This window comes from Anser brachyrhynchus (genome assembly GCF_964034855.1).
Source record: "Anser brachyrhynchus genome assembly, chromosome: 23".
Taxonomy (NCBI): Eukaryota; Metazoa; Chordata; class Aves; order Anseriformes; family Anatidae; genus Anser; species Anser brachyrhynchus.
Window position 1 is genome coordinate 6,699,836 of NC_137716.1, and position 19,883 is coordinate 6,719,718.

The 19,883-nt window shown below is 67.3% G+C and overlaps 3 protein-coding genes across 16 annotated transcripts in view; 2 read left to right on the forward strand and 1 right to left on the reverse strand.

Annotated features, from left to right (window-relative positions):
* Positions 1 to 130: 130 nt before the first annotated feature.
* SMIM44 (small integral membrane protein 44) lies at positions 131 to 2,460 on the forward strand (the record flags this gene model as incomplete). The annotated part of the gene is made up of 2 exons (XM_080566401.1): positions 131 to 1,933; positions 2,237 to 2,460. The coding sequence occupies exons 1-2, from the start codon at positions 1,720 to 1,722 to the stop codon at positions 2,458 to 2,460; spliced, it is 438 nt and encodes a 145-aa protein (XP_080422527.1). The 5' UTR covers positions 131 to 1,719.
* Positions 2,461 to 3,749: 1,289 nt separating this feature from the next.
* SMIM24 (small integral membrane protein 24) lies at positions 3,750 to 5,357 on the forward strand. Of its 2 annotated transcripts, XM_080566400.1 has the most exons (4): positions 3,750 to 3,909; positions 4,604 to 4,721; positions 4,845 to 4,883; positions 5,020 to 5,357. In XM_080566400.1, exons 1-4 carry the CDS (start codon positions 3,837 to 3,839, stop codon positions 5,102 to 5,104), a joined length of 315 nt encoding a protein of 104 aa, XP_080422526.1. In that variant the 5' UTR covers positions 3,750 to 3,836; the 3' UTR covers positions 5,105 to 5,357. The 2 variants fall into 2 exon arrangements, with proteins under 2 accessions (XP_080422526.1, XP_080422525.1); XM_080566399.1 differs by lacking the exon at positions 3,750 to 3,909 and having other exon boundaries at positions 3,960 to 4,721.
* Positions 5,358 to 5,801: 444 nt separating this feature from the next.
* The window catches only part of NFIC (nuclear factor I C), a 48,822-nt gene continuing 34,740 nt past the window's right edge, over positions 5,802 to 19,883 (reverse strand). For 4 of the 13 annotated variants that reach the window (XM_080566359.1, XM_080566364.1, XM_080566367.1 and 1 more), the window contains 5 exons: positions 18,258 to 18,386; positions 17,980 to 18,164; positions 15,824 to 15,983; positions 14,579 to 14,664; positions 5,802 to 12,302 (listed from right to left, as the gene is read on the reverse strand). In XM_080566359.1, the coding sequence (XP_080422485.1) occupies positions 12,285 to 12,302; positions 14,579 to 14,664; positions 15,824 to 15,983; positions 17,980 to 18,164; positions 18,258 to 18,386 (578 nt within the window). In that variant the 3' untranslated portion in view covers positions 5,802 to 12,284. The remainder of the gene's footprint in view (positions 12,303 to 14,578; positions 14,665 to 15,823; positions 15,984 to 17,979; positions 18,165 to 18,257; positions 18,387 to 19,883) is intronic. The other 9 variants (XM_080566362.1, XM_080566368.1, XM_080566361.1 and 6 more) reach the window with 4 other exon arrangements.

Genomic DNA, 19,883 nt, shown 5'->3' on the forward strand with positions numbered 1-19,883 from the left:
TGAGCAGAGCCGTGATTCAACACCGCGGGGTCCGGCCCCATCCGGGGGTCCCTGGAGCTGCCCTCACAGCACGGGGGGGGGGGGGGGCCCAGCGTGGGCAAAGACCCCCCATGGGGTGAGCCGTGCCCGGAGTCCTCGCGGTGCTGCCGCGTGGGGTGTCCGTGCCAGCCTCCTGCTGACGGCACCTCTCCCCTTGACCGAAGTCTCTGCGTGAGTCACTCGGGCTCGATCCTCTCAGTCCCCAAAGCTGCCGCTCCCCCGGTGCTGCGGCGGCCCCGGGGCTTTGTGCCGGGGGAAGGAGGGAGCGGGGAGCCCCCAGCGCGGTCCCAGTCTGCTCCAGCTCAGCACCCCGTGGCAGGAGCCTCGTGGCACCGCGATTTTGGTGGCCAGAAGCTGGACACGGGTGCCTGAGCGCCGTGGCGCGGGTGCGACACGGAGGAGGGGGGCCACCAGCTGCCAGACCTCGGTTCCTCTGCGCTGGTGACAGCCAGCCGCCGGTTTCACACCCGTGCAGAGGCGCCGGCAGTCGTGCGGCTTCTCGCCTCGCCCCCTCCGCCCCGCGCAGACCGCGGCTGGCAGGCGGCTTTGGGGCGGCACCGCCAGGCCTTGGGGCGCCGCCGTGCCCGGCCGTGTCCCCCGTGGGCGCTGGGGACGGGGACATGGGGCAGGGGCCGCGCCATTTCCCCCCGTGCCACGCTGTCGGTGCCCCACGGGAGCGCAGGTTGCGGTGTGCCTGGCGCTCCCCGGCGTGCTCGGCCCCGGTTATCGCACCGGGCTGCTCCAACCCTTGCTCCCTGCTTCCCGGCGCTGATTTTCCAGTTGTGAATCACGCAGCCCAGGCAGGAGCGATGCCAAATTTTTGCCTCCGCTCTCCCCCGCCCCCCTTCCCCCCCCCCCCCATCTCCTCCCGCCTGCCTGCAAAAAAACCTCAGCTCCTCCAAATGCCTTTTAAGCCCGAATTGGAACGAAAGCGGCATTTTTGCGGCCGGGATCTGGCCTGGGCGCAGCAGAGCCGGGACGTGCGCGGGGAGGAGGGCCTGGGCGCCGAGCCCTGCCTTGGCACCGGCTCCGGCGCGGGCATCGCAGGCACCTCCGTCCCTCCCTGGCGATCCCACCCCGGGCAGGGATTGGGGTTTTTCCAGGTCTTTTGGGCACTCGGTGCTGGAGGGGGGACCCAGGCGGGACCCCGGGGTGCCGGGAATGCTGCGGGCCCCCTCCTGGCCTCCAGCCCCGGTGCCGAGGGCATCGCTTTCGGGCAGCGCTGGGCCCCGTCAAGGACTTGCACCATCTGCTCGGGGGATTGGGGGCCTGCAGGGGGATTTAGCGGGGGGGGGGAGCGTGCCCGAGCTGGGGGTGTCCGTCCCCTCCCTGCCTTTGGGGACTCCCCAGCTGCAGCCAATTCCCCGCTCACAAGGGGACGCGGGTACCTGCAGCGCCACGTGAGGGGGGGGGGGATTTGGGGACCCCCCCAGCCACCTTGGACACTTCTTGCCCCCCCCATGCTGAGCTCGCCAGGGCTGTGCCCGGATTACCGGCGCTAAGCTCCTTCCCGCGGCTGCTCTGTCCTCCGCGCCGGCGGGCGAGCGGCTCCCTGAGCGCGGGGGGCACGGGGGCCGCGGGGGAGCCTTGGGGCCCCTGACGCCGCCTGTCCCCTGCGTCCCCCCGCGTGGCGGAGGTTCGGGTGGCTCCGGGCCGGGGCACGGGGGGGGGAGCTTGGCGATGGCCCTGCCGGGGGGTGCCGTGCCGCGGCACCTGCTGCAGTCCCCCCCCGAGGAGGACGGGGTGCTCTACGTGGAGTACAAGCCCCCCGCCCTGGACAGCATCCGCCTGCCCCGCTACGTCGTCTACCTGGTGATGGCGGCCAGCCTGGTGCTGGTGGTGGCGTACGCCATCGTGGGCCACCTCATCAAGGACCTGGTGCACGACTTCGCCGGTGAGTCCTTTGGGGAGGGGGGGGGGACACACGGGGCTGAGCCGCGGGGGTCCTCGTGGGGCTGGGTGGGGGGGGCGAGGGGGTCCCCAACCAGCCCAGAGGGGAAACGGGGCGCTGGGGATGCTGGGGCACGGGGCAGGACCCCGCAGGCCAAAGGGGCGGATTTTTCTCCCCGAATAAATGCAGAACGAGGCCTGTTGCGCGCAGTTCAGGTTTTTGCTGCATTGCTCCGGGGCTGGGGACCCCCCCGGGGGACACCACGGCGGGGACGCGCTGCCCACGGCCCCGTCTTTATCCCCGCAGATTGGGCGTTCGGGCCCAAGCCGGAGGAGGAGAAGGCGGTGATGGGCGAGGGCGGCGTGCTGGAGGTGGAGTGGCCGGAGGAGGACGGGGCGCTGCCGGAGGAGAGGCTGCAGGGCGAAGGCGCCGGCGCGCTGCCCGGCATGGACATCCCGCTGGGGCTGCTCTCCACCGCCCCGCGCGGCTCCATCTCCTTCGCCGACCCCCACAAGAAGAGGTTTTTCTAGGGGGGACCCCGCTGCGAAGCCCCCGTGTCCCCTCCCCGCGGCTCCGTCCCCGTCCCCCCGCACCACGGCGGTGCCAACGCGCGTGCATCGGGGCTGCCGTCACGCTGCACCCCAATAATCCCCCCCTGCTTCCCGTCCTGCTGGGGCGCCCCGACCTCGGCCCATCGGCATGGGTGCACGCGGGCTTGGCACGGGCACAGCCACACAGACGGACACACGGATGCACAGACAGACACACGGACGCACAGATGGACGCACGGCCACAGAGGCGGGCGCTGGGGGGGCGCAGACACAGATGCGCCCCCGGGCGTGGGCGCAGACCCTCGGGGCGCGGGCATGCACACGTGGAAACCCGGGCACACGCCGCTGCACGTGAGCGCGGGCGTGCACAGACACACGGAGACGCCCGGACAGACGGACGGACGGACAGGCAGACACCCAGCTGTGTGCTGAGGCCACTGCCAGAGCCAGAGCCAGGCCCCGCAGGATGGGGCAGGGCTCGGCAGCGCCCACGGGTGCCCCCAAAGCCGATCTGAGCGGGAGCAAAGCGCCCACGAGCCTCTGGGAGGGGGCAGCGTGGGCGGGGGGGCTCCGTGCAGACCCCCACCCCTAAAGCAAGACGGGGCCTGGACCCCCCCCCCCAGCCCTTCGCTGGGGACCCCATCCCCACGTCCCCAGGGATTCTTCACCCCCTTGGGGAGTTGCAGTGGGAGGGGGTCCCTGCGGAGCCCACCCCTGGGTGCTGCCCCCCTCTGTTTTCTCCCCGAGGACAGAGCGAGGCAGAGCGGAGCCGCCCGCGGCCGCTGCCAAGGTCTCGGCGATAAGGGCATTAATATTTACCCGGTTATGGCACCCGGCACTCCCCGGGCACGTGGGGGGCAGCGGGGAGAGATGAGCCCCCTCCGTCCGTCCGGCCAGCCCCCCACCCGCCCGTCCCTCTGTCCGTCCATCCAGCTGCACCCACCGGGCAAATCCTGCCCCTGCTGCGTGAAGCCGCTCTTACAAAACGACACCGACAAGCCCCAAATCTGCCTCTTCTCCCCCCAAAACTGCACTGCTCCCACGCTGCCGGGGGGCACCTCCCCAGCTGCTCCCAGTCCGCCCAGTCTCCCCAGTGCCTGGGCTGCTGTTCCCATAGTGCCGCGTCTGGGGGTCCCGGTGGGTGCTGGGGGCCCGCGGGTGCTGGTGGCGGAGCGGGGCGGAGGTGCCACCACCCGGGGGTTAAGGGCACCGCGTTGCCATGGCACTTGGTGGCACTTGTCCTCCTGAGCCCAATAAAAGCCGCCCCTTGGCCCCGGGTGCAGGGAGCGGTGCCGCGCGCTGGGAGACGAGCGCCCGCCTCGGGGTGCAGGATCGGGCCCCTCCGCCGCCCCGCAATGCCGAGGTCCCCGCAGCCCCTGGGGCTGCTGCTCCTGCTCGCCCTCGCTGCCACCGCCCGGGGACAGGAGGGTAAGTGCCACCGGCACCCCGCTGCCCCCCCCCCCCCAGTATGACCAGTCTGCCCAGTGCCTCGAGCGCCGGCACTGCGGCAGCGGCCGTTCTGGGGTCAGAGCAGGAAAATTTGGGGGCGACTCCACCCCGTGCCAGGCACCCTGCGCTCTCATGGGGACAGGCTGGCTGTGGGGTGGCTTTGTCACCGGGCCTCAGCACCCCGGTGTCCCCCGGTGTCCCCCGGTGCCAGGCTCAGGCACTATGCCCTGAGATGGAGGGTGCTGTCCTCTGCGGCACGGGGCTCCCCTGAACCTGTCCCCGTCCCTGTCCCCATTCCCACCCCTGTCCCTACTGCTGTCCCTGTCCCCATCCCTGTCCCTGTCCTTGTCCCTGCCCTCACTGCTGTTCTCATTCCCATCCCCATCCCTGCCCCTGTTGCTGTCTCTGTCCCCATTGCTGTCCCTATCCCTGTCCCCATCCCCATCCCTGGCCCCATTGCTGTCCCCATCCCCAATGCTGTCCCCGTCCCCATCCCCAACCTCATCGCTGTCCCTGTCCCTATTCCCATTGCTGTGTCCCCATCCCCGTCCCCATCCCCGTCCCCATCCCCGTCCCTGTCCCCATCCCACCCCTGTCCTTGCCCCCACCCCTGTCCCTGTCCCTATTGCTCCGTCCCCGTCCCCACGGCCGTCCCCGTCCCGGTGCCTTGCAGCCCTCGGCTCCAAGCAGTGGCAGCCCTGGCTCGTTGGCCTCACGGCCGTCGTCGTCTTCCTCTTCATCGTCTTCCTGGTGCTGCTCGCCAACCGCTTCTGGCAGCTCCGGATGCGCAGGTGGGGGCCGGGGCCGCGTCGTGCCCGGGCCGGGGGCACCGCGCCCTCGTGGGCAGGGTGCCGGGGGGGGGGGCGGGGAGGGTCCGGTGCTGACGCCGCGTGTCCCCTCGTGTCCCCTTGCAGGAAGCGCGGAGTCCCCGAGGAGCCGCAGGCGATCGGCAGGTACCAGCCCCAGCCCCAGCCCCAGCCCCAGCCCCGCCTCAGTTTCCCCTCTGGGGGGTCCCACGCGTGGGAGTGGGGGGGTGGTGGAAGGGGGCAGCGCCCTGCTGACGGCCTCCCCCCCCCCCGGTCCCCGCAGGCTGGAGAAGGCCGCCTACAGCAACGCGGCGGCCGACAGGGACAGCGACGACGAGTGGGAGCGCCACAAGGCCACGTCGCTGTGACACGCGTGGGCCGCGCTCCGGCCCGCCCGCGACCGCAAATCCATGCCGGGTTTTGCGGGGCGCCGAGCGCCGAACGGCCCCGGCTGACGGCAAAGCCCGGTCCGGATCCCGGCCCCGCGGGAATGGATCGCGGACACCGCCCCTTCCCACGGCAGCCCGCGGGACCCGCGTGGGGGCCGCGTGACGGGAGCCCACGGGGGGGGCGCTGGGCGGCCCCCCCCGATGTAGCCCACCAGTAAAGCTGCCAGCCCGCCCCCGCCTCCCCTGTGTGGTGTCGCCGCGCGTAGGGACGGGGCCGTGCCCACCCACGCGTGGGTGCGGCGGGGGGGGGGGGGGGGGAGGGTTGCCCCTCAACCCCACGGGACCCGTGGGTGACACGGTGGGGGGGGGGGGGTGACGTCATGCGGGTGCGTGGGGTGGTCACGTGGGCAAGGTGATGATGTCACGTGGGGACTGGCAGCACCCCACGCGTGGGTCACCCCACGCGTGGGTCACCCCCCCCCCCCCCCCCCCAGCGTGTTCCCCACGCGTGTACCCCGGGGAGCCACCACCTCCTGCGTGGGGAAAGAGCACCCAGGGGTGGGGCCTCCCACGGGTGGCGGCACCCACCCAGGGCAGTGCCCGCCCCGCCCAGCAGCGCCCCCACGCGTGCCTCGGTGTCCCCCGTGGGGGCGGCGAAGGAAGCGCGGACGCGGCGTGGAGTTGAAGCATAGCTTGTTTAATTTTTATACATTTTTTCGTCTTTTTTTTTTTTTTAACTTTTCTCTTTTCTCCTTTTTTTTTTTTCCTCCGCTTTTTTTTTTTTGTCTTTTTTTAATCTCTTTTTTTTTTTTTTAATCATTTTTTTTCCTCTTTTTTTTTTTTTTTTTTTTGCATAGGGGAGGGGGGGCGAAAAAAAAACAAACGGAAAAAAAAAAAGAAAAAAACGACGCCGAAAAAAAAAAAAAATCCAACCAAAACCAAAAATGACCAAAAAAAAAAAAAAAAACCCACAAAAAAAAATTCCCTAGCCACGTTCGGGAGCTGTATGTAGGCAGGCGCGGCGGGGGGGGGCTGCGTTCGTGTACATGGAGTAATCAAATATCGTGAAAAGCTCCGGGGAGGCGAGCGGGGGGTCCGGGGGGGGGGCGGCATGCAGGGGGGGGCACGCGTGGGGTTGGGGGGGGGCAGCGGCGCCCCGCTGCGCTCAGCCCCCGCAGGGTCACGGGGGGGGATGCAGCGTGGGAGGGGGCTTGGGGGGGGGCACCCCCGTGGGGAGGGGGTGTGAAGGGGGGGGGGGGGGTGACGGGGGGGGGGGGGGGGGGCAAGGAGCCCCCCAAAAAAGCGGGCGCGGGCGGCGGGCAGCGAGCGAGAGGCACTGCGTGGGATTTTTGGTATTGGTGTCGTGTGGGCCCGCCGGCTGCCCCGCCGCGCTTTTTTGTTTTTTTTTTTGGGGGGGGGGCCTTTTCTTGCCTTTCGGTTAGTTTTGTTCTTTTTTTTTTGTAACGCCCCCCCCCCCCTCACCCCCCCCCCAAATTTCCCCCCCGCTCCGTCCCCCGGTGCCGCCCGTGGGTGAGGGCCGGGGAGCAGCGCTTCCAAACGGCGAGCACGGAACGGAACGGAACGGAAAAAAAAGGAAAAAAAAAACAAAAACAAGAAACAAAAAAAAAAACAAGAAAAAAAAAAACCCAAACAACAACAAAAGACATATATATATATATATTTATATATATATATATTCCTTACTTTGCGACTTAAAGTACCTTAACTGCGTGTCGGCCCGCAGGGACCCGCGCCCCCCCGCCCCTGCGGCCCCATATATATATATGTGGGTATATATATATATATATGTACAGGGATTTATTTATAGGTCACGAGGACTTCTTTCTTTCTTTTTTTTTGTTTTTGATTTTTTTTTGTATTTTTTTCCCCATTTTTTTTCTTTTTTAACGCTTTTTTCAACGCAAACGAGTACTAAAAAACAAACCCCCCCTCGGGGACTGTAGTGCATGAGAACCGGAGCGAGCCCCGGGCGCGGGGGCCTGGGCTTGTGGCGGCGCGGGATTGTCCCCCCCCCACCCCCCCCCAAAAAAAAATTGTCCCCAAGCCCCGGGGGGGTGGGGGGACACCCCGCGATGAGCCCCCCCCCCCCACCACCACCACCGGCGGAGCTGATTGTGGCCACCCCGGGGGGGGGGGAGGGGGGGGCTGAAAAAAAAAATCACGGCGAACGGTTCAAAAATAATAATAATAATAAAAATTAGTGGTCGGCCCCCCCCTCCCCGCCCCCGGCCCCCCCCCCCCCAGCAGACCCCCCCCAGGCAGACTTGGGGGGGGGGGGGGGGGGTTGCATATTCCCTTCGGCTGGGGGCCGCGGGGGGGGGCAGGATGCGGCCCCTAGCGCAGAGCGGAGCAGTGCAAATATCCCGGGGGGGGGGGGAAGGGGGGGGCGCTCCCTGTCCCCCCCCCCGGCCCGAGCCTCCCTCCTTGGGGGGGGGGTCGGGGTGCGTGGGGAGGGGGGGGGGGTGAGTCCGTGATTTTTTTTTTTGCTTTTTTTGCCTTTTTTAACATTTTCTAAGGTGCTTTTCTTGCCGAGGGCGGGTTTTTAATTTTTTTTTTTTTGGGGGGGGGTGCGGGCCCCCCCCCTCCACGCAGGCGAAGGCAGCAACGAGGCGGGGGGGGGGGGGGGGATCCGGGGACCCCACGGGGGATTCCCCACGGCGCGTGGCCCCGGCCCGAGGGGCGCCCGCGCCCCACGCCCCCCCCCCCCCACGCCCCGCGGGCTGGGGGGGCCCGGCCGGGGGGGGCCGCGCTGCCCCCGCTGCTCCGCTCCGGTCACGGGTGAGAAATGCATTTTTTCCTCAAAAATTTTTTTTTTTTTTTGCTTTAAACTGAATTTTTCTATCCTTAACCCCCCTTTTTTTAGTTTTTAGCTTTTTTTTGTTTTTTTTTTTACAATTTTCACTTTTTTTTTTTTTCCATTTTTTCGTCCGTTTTTCTTTTTTTTTCCTCAACTCGACGCTAAAACTACCGCTCCCTGCGTTGCATTGTCCTTGCAGAAACCAACACCGCGCCGTGCAGCTCCGGGGGGGGGGTGGGGGGGTTGGGGGGGGGCTCCTCGGGACCCCCCCCCCCCAAAAAAAAAATGTGACCCCCCCCCTCCCCGATCTGCACCGACCAGCGCCCGGGGCCCCCGCTGCCCCCCCCGGGTGACCGAGCCACGACACCCGACCGCGTCTCCTCAGCGCAAAGCAGCAGCGAGGACCCCCCCGTGCCCCCCCCCGGCTCGTCACGACCCCCGTCGGTCCTCGGCCGCGTGGGTTTTAAGGCAAATTCTGGATTTTTTAGGGGTGCGCGCGGCTTGGGGGGGGGGGGGGGGGGCTGCAAAGGCCCGGCCGGAGGGGACCCCCCCGCACTCCCCGAGGATGAAGCCGGTGGGGCTGGGGGGGCTGCGTCCCCGGGGGGGGGCACAGCTACATTCACACGGTTCCATTCCTGCCACGAGAGCAGCCGGGCTCAGCCCCCCCCCGGCTGGCGGCCCCCAGCCCCATTCCGCATCGTTTAAAGGGGAGGGGGGGGGGGTCCCATGCCCCCCCCCCCCCCCCCCCGAGCTCCCACCCCACTGAGTCCTCACACCTCGCCCGGACACACTGGGGGGGGGGGGGGGGGACACACATGGGGGGGGGGTCCCCACCCCACCAGCATCCCGCCGTCCCCCCCCCCCCCCCTCGCCGCCTTTGGTTGCTGAAAGCAAAAAATGAACGTAAAAATAAAAAATTAAAATTAAAATAAAATAATTAAAAAAAAAAAAAAAACAGAAACAAACAACGAACCAACAAAAGGAAGGAAAAAGAGGCAAAGCGAAGGGGCGCGCAGCCCCCGGCCCCCCCCCGGCCGCCGGGCCCCCCCCGGAGCCGCAGCCCAAGGGGTATTGCATATTCGGTGTGTTCGGACAGGGCGCACTCGGCATTAACAACTGGAAGACGTTTACGGGGGGGGGGGGGGACACACAAAATCGGTAAAAAAAGAGAGAAAAAAGGGACTTTCCGGCCCCGCGGCCCAACGCAAGAACACGACATGCAGACGGCGAGCGGGCGGCGAGCGGCCGGGCCCCCCCGGCCCCCCCTGCGGCGGGGAGCCCCAGGCATGCAGCTACTCCTGTGCGGTGAGACCGTTTCTGGTAATACTTAGTCTTCGAAGGCAAGGCACATCATGTGGTATAAAATTTCGTGCAAATTAGGAAAACATGGATTTTTTTTTTTTTTACGGCTTTTTTTTTTTCTTTTATACAGATTTTTTTTTGTTTTTTTTTTTTGTTTTTCTCTTTTCTGAAGGGGGAAGGTAGAGCCGGTTAATACAGTCTGCCATGCACAGCATCAGCCATCCACGGATGGGTTGAGCCAGGTCACGAGATCCTGTTAAAGCACCATGCAGTTTATTTGTCTTTTTTTTTTTTTTTTTTGTCTTTTTTTCATGTGTTTCTTTTTTCATATCCTTAAAAAAAAAAAGTTTCCCTCTCCGCCAAGCGCACTCTCTTTTTTTTGTTGTTTGTTTTTTTCCTTTTTTGTTGTTTGTGGCTTTTCTTCTCATCGTCTTTTGTGTGTGTTTCGCGTTTTTTGTTTTATTTTTTTTTCTTTTTTGTTTTGTTTTTTTTTTTTTTACCCCGGGATTTCCTGCGTCAGCCCTTTCCCCGCGGTGCCACGCTGCGCCCAGGCGGGCAGGATCCGGCCTCGCTGGGCCATCCCGGGGCTGCTTGGGGGGGGGGGTGTAAATGCTCTGGGGTGGGTGGCGGGGGGGCCAGGGGGGGCCGGGGGAGGCGAGCAGGGTGCGGGTGCAGGTGCGGGATGCGGGCGGTCCATGGGGTGCCCCACGGGGTGGCGGCGGTGGCCTTGGGCCATCCCTCGGTGGCTTCGCGCCGGTGTCCCCGCGGCCGTGCCGTCACCTTGCGGGAGGCGTCGGGGCCTTCGCCAGCCCCTGCTCGTCTCCGGGTGCCGCGTGCCGGGTCCCCTGCCCTAAGGCACTGCCCGCGGCGCGGCGCGGCCGGGTCAGACCCGCTCGGTCCCCACGTCCCCTTCCTGGGCGCGGTGACATCTCGCCGTGGGACGGGGCCACCGCCGGGCTCTTCCTCGTGTGCTCGCCGTGAGCGATGCGTTGGTGCCAACGCGCTGGTGCCGACGGAGCGATGCTCACCGCGGCGCTGGCACGGCGACGGTGCCGGCGGGCAACTCTGCGTGGCGATGCCCCGGTGCCGGCGCAGCGACGCTCCGGTGCCAATGTGCGGTGCTCCGGTGGTGCCAACGGGCGATGCTCCGGTGCTGGCGTGCAACACCGGGGCCGGTGTGCAAAGCTCGGGGCCGGCACGCGATGCTTGGTGTCACCGCGCGGTGCTCGGTGCCGGCCTGCAGTGCTCCGTGCCGGGGCGCAATGCTCGGTGCCGGCGTGCAAAGCTTGGTGCCGGCGTGTGACGCTTGGTGCCAGCGTGCACAGCTTGGTGCCGGCGTGCAGTGCTCAGTGCCGGTGTGCGATGCTCGGCGCCGGTGTGCGATGCTCGGTGCTGGCACAGCGATGCTCCAGCGCTGGGGGCTCCTTCGGGACCCGGCCCCTGCCGCCCTCCCCGCCGCGCCACGGCGAAATTGAGGCACTTGAAGCAGCGGGCAGGGTGCCCCCGCGGTGGGGCTGGGGCCGAGGGCACGGCGGGGGCTCTGTGGGGGGGCTCTGGGAGCGGCTCTGCGGTCGCCTTCACTCTCGTCCTCCTTTTCTCCATCGTTTTTTTAATTAAAAAAAAAAAAAACAACCAAAAAACAAAAAGCAAAAAAACAACAAGCCAGCCATCCCAGCAAGCCAGTGCCGGGGGCTCCCGTCTCTTCTTCCTCCTCCTCATTCTCCTCCTCCTCCTTTTTTGTGATTTTTTCTTTTTTTTTTGTGTTTTCTTTCTTTCTTTTTTTTTTTTTTAAGATTCCCTCTTAAAAGTGCATTTCCTACAAAATGTGCAACACAATCGAACCCTCTCGTCGCAAGTCCACATGGTACCTGTCCACAGGAATGCATAGCTTGGACACACGGACGCACACCCGGGCACGGCCCCGCCCCCCCCACCCCGGCACCGGGACACACAAGGACACACGGGGACACGTGGGGACACGTTGGGACACACGGGGACACGTGGGGACACGCGGGGACGCAGGCTGTGGGGAGCGAGGAAGGCATTGCACGAAGACGGGTGACCAGTGTCACACCACGGGGGAGTGCGTCGGGAGCGTCCCCACGCCGTGTCCCCGTGGGTAACGGGGCGCCACCGCCGGCACAGGTCCCCAGCCCTGCCCATGTGTCCCCCTGTCCCCAGCCCCTCTCCTGCAAGACCTCCTGCCAGGCCATGCTGGCCACCGCGTCACCGTGTCACCCCGTCACCGCACCACCACGCCACTGCATCGCCGCGTCACCGCGTCACCGCGCCACGGTGTCACCGCGTCACCCCGTCACCGCGTCACCCGTCCCCAAGGCGCGACCACGGCACGGAGCATTGGACCGGGAGCCACAAGACAGCGAGCGCGGCCGCGGCCACGTCCCGCAGGCGCCGTCAGGATGCGTTCCCCCGAGGGCCACCGCCACCCCCCCCCTCCGGCCCCCCGAGAGCCTGCGTGGGGGTCCCGGGGGGGAGGAGGGCAGCGCGGGGGGGTTTGTTCTTTTCTACTCACATAGAGGCAAGAATGAAAGAGTAAAGACAACTTTGCATAAACAGCCCTCTGGCGAGCGGGGCTGCGGCCCCGCTGCTGCTCCGGGAGCATCGCTGTCACGAGCTGCGTCGGGTCTCAGGCTCGGTCTCGCCGCGGGGCCGGCCGGCGGGGCAAATAGTGTTCGGTTTTCGTTTGTTTTTCTGGCAAATCAGATGTGGATGCGTCGCCGGGGGGGGGGGGAAGGTCCTCGTAGGGTGTTTTTTTTGTTTTTTGTTTTTTTTTTTTTTCTGTGTGTGGGTTGTTGTTGTTGTTTTTTTTTTTTTTTCCTTTTTAAAAAAGTTCGAACCTTTTCCTTCTTCCTTTCCCTCTCTCTTTCCTTCCGGGATGGGTTTTGCTTGTCGTCGTCGTCGTTAGTTCGTGCTCTCCGTCGTCACCGAAAGGCTGGGCCTGGTGCTCTGGGACGGGGATTTTCCTCTCAGGGTGCCTAAAGCAGAGGAGAAGGGAGGCGAAGGGGTGGCACGGCTGCGTTATCCCAGGTACCAGGACTGCCGGAGAGAAGAGAGAGGCGCCGTTAGTGCTGTGCCCCGCGGCCGTGCCCCCTGGCTGCGGCAGCCCCCGGGCCTCCGTGTCAGCACGCGCCCCCCCTCCCACCCTCCCCGTGCCTCAGTTTCCCCGTCTGGAGACGTTGGGGACGGCACGTCCTCGCCACGCAGCCCTGTCCCACTGCGCCCGCCTGCGTCACCGCGCCGCGTCCGATGTCCCCTGCGCCACCGTCCCCGCCGTGCTGCCACCCCGTGTCCCCGTTCTGCTGGGGTGTCCCCGAGCCCCCACCTCCCTGCTGCGCCAGGACCCCCCCCACCCCCCCCGGTGCCGTGTCCCCCTCCCAGGGTCCCCGTGGCACCGTGCCCGGCGTTCCCCGGCCCCAGCAGCAGGACGGGTCCCGCACGTCCCCGCCGTGGTCACTCCTGGAAGCCACCCGCCCGCCGTGCCCCCCCCCCCAGACTCCCCACCACCGCCCCACACCCCGAGGCGATTTTGGTGGCGTTTTCGCCCTGACGAAGGCTGGGATGCTCCCCGGGGCTCGCCCCCTTTGGGGACAGCGGCTGTCCCCAGCGCTGGGGGTGGCAGGGCCGGGGGTCCCTCCAGCCCCACAGCCGGCCCCCCACCGCCCTCCCATTGTCTCCGGCCGCCCCAAGTCCAAGTTCATCCCCGATGACCTCATGTCTGGTTTCCGTTGGCAACGAGACAGCTCGGGGGCCTCCGCTTCCCTTAACCCTTCCCGGCCCCGCCACACATGACCCGAGAGCGCCAGGTCTCAGCCGCCCTGGCCAGGGACGCCGGCGCCTCCTGCGTCCCCCCCGGCCCTTCTCCGACGCTCCCCAAACCCGCCCCACACCTGCGAGCACCCCAGCGCCCGACGCTGCGCCACCGGAGAGACCTCCCCAGGTTTGGGGACCTGCCGTGGGTGGCACGTGGCTGGGGACAGCCCCTCCCCGGACACCGCTTTGTTTCCCCCTGCCTCAGTTTCCCCACACGGAGCAACCCTCCTGCCCCGCAGCCGGACACACGGCAGCTCCCGGTGCTGGACAGGAGGACAGGGACCCCCGCGAGCACCCGGCGGTGACTCCCAGGGGGCTGGGGGGACCCCGCTGTGCCCATGCGTGGGGTTGGGGAAACTGAGGCAGGGCGGAGGCTGTGGTCGGCGCCAGACGGGGCACTGCAGGAGGTGCGGGGACCGGGCACCCTGCGTGGGATGGGGACACCCCGCTGGAGCCCGGGGGGTTCTGCGGTGCCCCAGGGGATCACTGTGGGGGGGTCACCCCCCCTTGTTGTGGCACAGCACCCCGATGTGCCCCACAGCACGGTCGCAGACCCTGAGCGCGCACACCCTGGCACAACACAGCACCCACGGGTGCCCCTGGCACGGCGCCATCCCCACCCCGTCCCGCCGCCCCGGCACACTGCTGCACCCCGTGGGCACACGGAGGGGTGAGGACCGGGAGGGGAACCTCCCCGGGGTGACCGAGTGGCGTCACCCCACGCAGCAGCCAGACCAGCAACCAGCCGAGGCCGACTCGTGTCACGCGTGGGGACCCCTGCCCCGGCCCGCCGGCAGTGCCTGCCTCGCTCGCGCCGGCTCGCGAGCTACAGATTAAAAACTGCCCAGCACTAATTAAAGGCATCTGGGCAGGCACACGCCACATCCCACGATGCCCCAAGCTGCTGGTGGGCACAGCCGGGTGACGGCGGGGTGCCCGTGCCCTCCTGGAGAGGGGACACGTGGACCCCCCGGTGCCCCTCGTGCTCAGCGGTGCTGTGGGCACCCAGCTGGGCCGTGGTGGCGCGTGGGGCGCAGCCAGAGCCCGGCAAGGCACCAGTTGTGGGCACGGCACGGACCCTGGGGACCCTTTCTGGCTGCGAGGCACTGGCAGTGCCTGGTGGCCTGGCACGGGGTGCCTCTGCGGCAGCCCCAGCACCATGGGGTCACCGGGAGACCCCCATGGCCAGGGCAGAGCTGCCCATGGGGGGGACGCCACGCTGACAATGCCCACGGTGACAATGCTTGTGGTGGCGGTGCAAGGCCCAGAGCAGGGGTGCCCGTGGTGGCGATGAGACGGCGGTGATGCCCACGGCACAGAGTCCCACGGCGGCAGCGCCCGCGGCAGAAATGACCACGAGGGAAACAACCACGGCGGCAGTGCCCACGCTTGCCATGCCCACGCTTGCGACGCCCACGGCGGCGGTGCCACGGCGGCGATGCCAGGCTGGTGCTGCCCGGGGCGAGGGCAGGAGTGTCCCCCCAGCAGCCCCCCCGTCTCACCTGTGCCTGATAGATACTCCCAGGATCCCTTGGTCCTAATCCCACGAAGGAACGGTTCGCAGGGGGCGTGCCTGGTGCAGAGTAGGCTGGGGAACAAACGAGAGCTCGTTAACGGGGCTGCGGGCGGCACCGCCATCAGCCCCCCGGGCCAGCCCTGCCCGCTGCAGGACGGGGGTCCCGGGCACCCGGAGCCGGTGGCCGGCTGACGTCCCCGGCCCCGCGGGCCGTGCCGGAGAGCTGTGCCGCACGGTGCCGCGCGGTGCCCGCCGTGGCACGGATGGGTGCCCCTGTGCCACGCAGGCTCTGCGGCGTCAGGACAGGGGCTGCCGGCGTCGCTTGGCCACATCCCCCCAGCTGGGGGCCGGCACTGGGACCCCACTGAGCCCCATGGAGGCCGGGTGGTGTCGGGAGGCCCCGTCCCCCTTGGGGACAGGCAGCACCCCCAGTGCGTCCTTCCTGAGCCCGGGGGGGGACTGGCACTGCCCGGTCCCCTCCCCGTGCCATGGCCCCGTCACCGGCCGTGCCACGCCGTCCTGAACTGTCCCCTCCACGTCGGCCGGGGTTTGATGCGTTCACGCCACCAAAACTCAGCACCCACGCTCCAGCTGGCGGCACCTGGCACCGTGTCTGCTGGGGACACGCGGCCTCACAGCATACCGGGGGTGTCCCTTGGGCGCAGTGGGACGGGGACGTTCCCCACCCCACGCAGCGCCACGGTGGCACGGTGTCCCACCGCCGCAGCACATGCCCCGAGGCAACCCCAAAATCCTCCTGCCCGAGGCGCTGCAGCCCCCCGAGGAGGAGCGGAGGGGAGCCAAGCTCGTCAGCCACCGCTGCTAACGAAGCCTGACGTCGAGGTTTCGGGGGACTTTGCAAGCACTCCTGGACCCCCGTGGCAATGAGAGGACGATGCCCCAGCGCAGAGCCTGGCGCCGCACCGCTCCCCGCAGCACCGCACCGCTGGGGAAACTGAGGCAGGGAGAGGCGAGGAGCCTCCCCCCTGCGCCCACCCTGGGGGCTGCGGCTCTGCTGCCCCGTCCCGCTCCGCCGGCCGCCCGGGAGGGACGCGGGGCTCGTGCCGGTCCCTGGGACCAGCTCCGAGCCCGCCCGGGGGACGTCGGGCGAAGTGCCCGCGCCGCCCTGCCTGAGACCCAGCAAACTCATTGCGTGCATCGCCTCCGGCAGCACCCCGGGGTGGCGAGAGGAGGGGGCCGGCGGGAGGGTGGGCGCCGCGGGGGTGCTTACTGGGTGACGTCGGTGAGGTCGTCCCTCCCTCCGAAGTTGTCGTGGTGGATTTGGTGTCAGGAGAGACGGCCAACCGGGGCATGCCGGGGGGAGGTGGCGGCGCCAGCATCTGCGTGGGCAGGTAGTGGCTGGGCACTTTCACTTGACCACTTCCATTTAACTGGGGACACAACACAGACAAAAAACAAACAGCAAAAGCCATTAGGGAGGCACAGGCGGCAGCGGCGAGGCCGGGCCCCGCGCGGCGCGGAGCGTCCCTCGGTGACACGAGTTTGGTGGGTCTCAGAGCAGCCCTGAGCGGACGGCGCCGGCGAGCCCCGGCACGGGGGGAGCAGAGCCACGGAGCGGGGACAGGGTGGGGGCGATGCCACGGGACCCCTTTGAAGCGGGGAGGGGGCACCCCGCTGCAGCGGCCTCCGAAGGCTCCTCTGCAGCCTCCCCGTGGTGGAGCCTGGTGGAGGCTGCTCCCCCCCTGCCGGCCTGGAATCCATCCTGAACTAGCCCGATCCTGAGCCCCTGCATGGGGAAGGGCGGTCGTGCCCCTCACCCTGGCATTAGGCTTTGCTGGTGCTGGGCAGGGGGTCCTCAAGACCCTCTGCGTCCGGTGGCGGAGCCAGGGTATGGAGGCACGGGGTATGGAGGCACGGGGTATGGAGGCACGGGGTACGGAGGCACGGGGTACGGAGGTGAGGCGTGCAGGAGGGATCAAAGCCACCCCTGCCCCTGGCCTTGGCACAAAAGGAGCCCAGTGCTGGGTGCACGGGGTGCGTGGGGTGCTGGGTGCGTGGTGCATGGGGTGTGTGGGGTGCGTGGGGGGCTGGGTGCATGGTGCACGGGGTGTGTGGGGTGCGTGGGGGGCTGGGTGTGTGGTCCGTGGGGTGCACAGGGTGCTAGATGCACAGGGTATTGGGTGCACTGGTACTGGGTGCACAAGCTGCTGGGAGCACGGGGTGTGGGTTGCCTGGTGTGCTGGGTGTACAGGGTGTGGGGTTGTGAAGGTTGTTGGGTGCACAGGGTGCTTTGTGCAGAGGGTGCTGGTTACGTGGGGTGCTGGGTACACGGGGTGTGGGGTGCATGGCGTGCTGGGTGCATGGGGTGCATGGGGTGTGGGGTGCATACAGTGCTGGTTGCACAGGGTGTTTGGTGCAGGTGGTGCTCTGCGCACAGGGTGCTAGGCCCACAAGGTGCTGGGTGCACGGGGTTCTGGGTGTGCAAGGTGCTAGGTGTGCAGGGTGCTGGGTGCATGGGGTGCTGGGTGTGCAGGGTGCTGGGTGTGCAAGGTGCTGGGTGTGCAAGGTGCTGGGTGCACGGGGTTCTGGGTGTGCAGGGTGCTGGGTGTGCAAGGTGCCGGGTGCATGGGGTTCTGGGTGTGCAGGGTGCTGGGTGCATGGGTTGCTGGGTGTGCAGGGTGCTGGGTGTGCAAGGTGCCGGGTGCATGGGGTTCTGGGTGTGCAGGGTGCTGGGTGCATGGGGTGCTGGGTGCACGGGGTGCAGGGTGTGCAGGGTGCTGGGTATGCAGGGCGCTGGGTGTGCAGGGCTCTGGGTGTGCAGGGTGCTGGGTGTGCAGGACGCTGGGTGTGCAGGACGCTGGGTGTGCAGGGCACTGGGTGCAGGGGGTGCTGGGAGCACAGGGTGAGGGAAGGCGCAGAGCAGTACGGCGGGCCCCTGCCACCCCGGGGTGACACAGCAGGACGCGGCGCAGCGGCGGGCCGACGGGTCACCAGCCTCTGTGCAGGCGGCCGGGGCACGGCGGGCCCAGCGCTCCGCCGGGCGCGCTCCAAGACGGTGCCTCTCCGGAGACGGTCACATCCACGGCCGGACACCCCGCTGCCCCCCACGTCCCCAGCCCCAGGTGACGGCTCAGCCCCGCAGGTCCCGGGGGACCGCAGCCCCAGCGCCGGAGAAACGAGGTGCGCCGACTCCACCCGCGCACCGAACCAACGCCAACGCTCGTCCGGAGCCGCCCAGCCCCGACCACCGGGTGCTGGCACCCGGCTGCCACCAGAGCCCCCAAACCCCCCCCGTGCGGCGGCGGCGGAGCCCCCCGACACCGCGCGTCCCTGCCTCCGGGTGACGATGCTCGGGGAGACCGCGTTCCCCTCGGGGGTACCCCCGACGGCGGGGATGGTGACGGTGACGGGGTGCGGGACCCTTACCGGTCCGGGCTGCTGGTTGGACGGGTCGCAGGCCAGCGAGACGAGATCTTTCAGGGGGTCCTGCGGGTTGAGATGAGGCGGGTACCGTATGGCCGTGTGGGGGAAGTAGGTGGAGGCCGTCTGGGGGAGAATCGAGGTGGTGGGGAAATGCAGCGTGGACGAAGGGTGCGGGCTGCGAGCGATACCTGTGGGACAGAGAGGGAGAGGGGACGGGCGGCGTCACCGCGAGCCACCGGTCTCTGAGCCCCGCGCCGGCCCAGCGCTGGCCCCGCGCTCACCGCTGTGCACCGCGATGACGGGACGGTGGTGCTGCGTGAAGCTGCTCAGCCGGGGCGAGGAGTCCTGGGGCGACGGGCTGTTGAAGGGCGACTTGTCCATCTCCGTCTTCTTCACGGTGGGGGAGATGCCTGCGGGGACAGGGGGAGGCGTTACGGCCCGCGCGCCCCCAAAGTGCCAGGCTTTGGGGTGCTGGGCTCGTTTGGGGGGCACCCTGGGGAGGGCGTGCGGGTGCATGAGGGGTACGACAGCACCCGGGGGTGTGTGGGTGGGTGTGCACCGGCACGTGGGTGTGCATCACTGGGTATGCACGGGGATCTGTGTGCATGTACGTGCACACACGTGTGCAGGGGGCTGTGCATGTGCACCAGCACCTGTGTGCACCCGCGTGCAGTGTGCATCGGGTGTCTGTGTATGCACGCACGTGCACACGTGTGTGTCTGCGTGCGTTTGGCTGTGTGCACAGTTGTGTATGGGTGTGCATGCATGTGCACACAGATCCGCATGTGTGTGCAGGCGTGCGTACATGTGCTTCAGCATGAGTGTGTGCACATCTGTGTGCACAGTTGTGCAATCGTGTGCAGGCGTGTGCCTAGATGTGCACACTGATCTGCATGTGTATGAGCTCATGTGTGCATATGCGTGCGTGCGCATCAGCACAATGCCGTGCATTCGTGAGTGTGCACGTGTGCACGTGTGTTCATGCATGTGCATCAGCATAGCACGTGCACCTGTGTGCACAATTGTGCGTACAAGTGTGCATCTGTGTGCACAGAGCAATGCTTGTGTGTGCGTGGGGCTGGGCTCCCCCTCTCCACGGTGCCCGTGGGCCCGGGGACACCCCCGCACCCCCTGACATGGGGCAGGACCCCACACCAGCGCCCGGGGGCTCCACGCTCGCACGGGGCAGGACACCCCGGTCCCCATGGGGCCAGGCGGGTGCGGGGGCTGGCAGGTTAATCCCCCCGCAGCTTTAGCTCTGGCCATTTGGCCCAGGCGCCGTTAATGGGTTTAGCCCCGTCTGAGACGCTCGTTTAGGAGGATTTCCCGGAACATCCAGTACGGGATTGCCGTAAAACCCCCGGCCATGGCTGAGCACGTCCCGCTACCCCCCCCGCCACTGCCGGGATCAGGCCACCGTGGCGGACCCCGTGCACGCCGGTGCACACGTGTGTGCGTGGCCCCGGCAGCCTCCTGCCCCCCCACTGGCCTCTGTGGGGCACGGTGTCGGCCCTGGGGGCACAGAGTGGGTCCTGAGCACGTATGGAGCACAGTCCTGGTCCACGTGGGGCACAGCCTTGGACCATACGGGGCATAGGCCCAGATCAGGATGGGGCAAAGTCCTCAGCCCATATGGGGCACAGACCCTGGCCTATTCGGGGCACAGTCCCCAGACCACATAGGGCACAGTCTGGCATGTACAGGGCACAGCCATGGGGCCTTGGGGGCTGCTGTGGGGCCGGCCCCATCTTTGGGACAGCCCAGCTCCTAGGGAGGGCAGTGCAGTGACCCACAGCAGGCCTGGGGGTCCGACCCCAAGGGCTGAGCCCCCAAATACCCGGAAACATCACCAACAGGAAAAATCCTCTCTGGAATTAAAACCCCACCTGGGGACGGTTTTTCTCGCA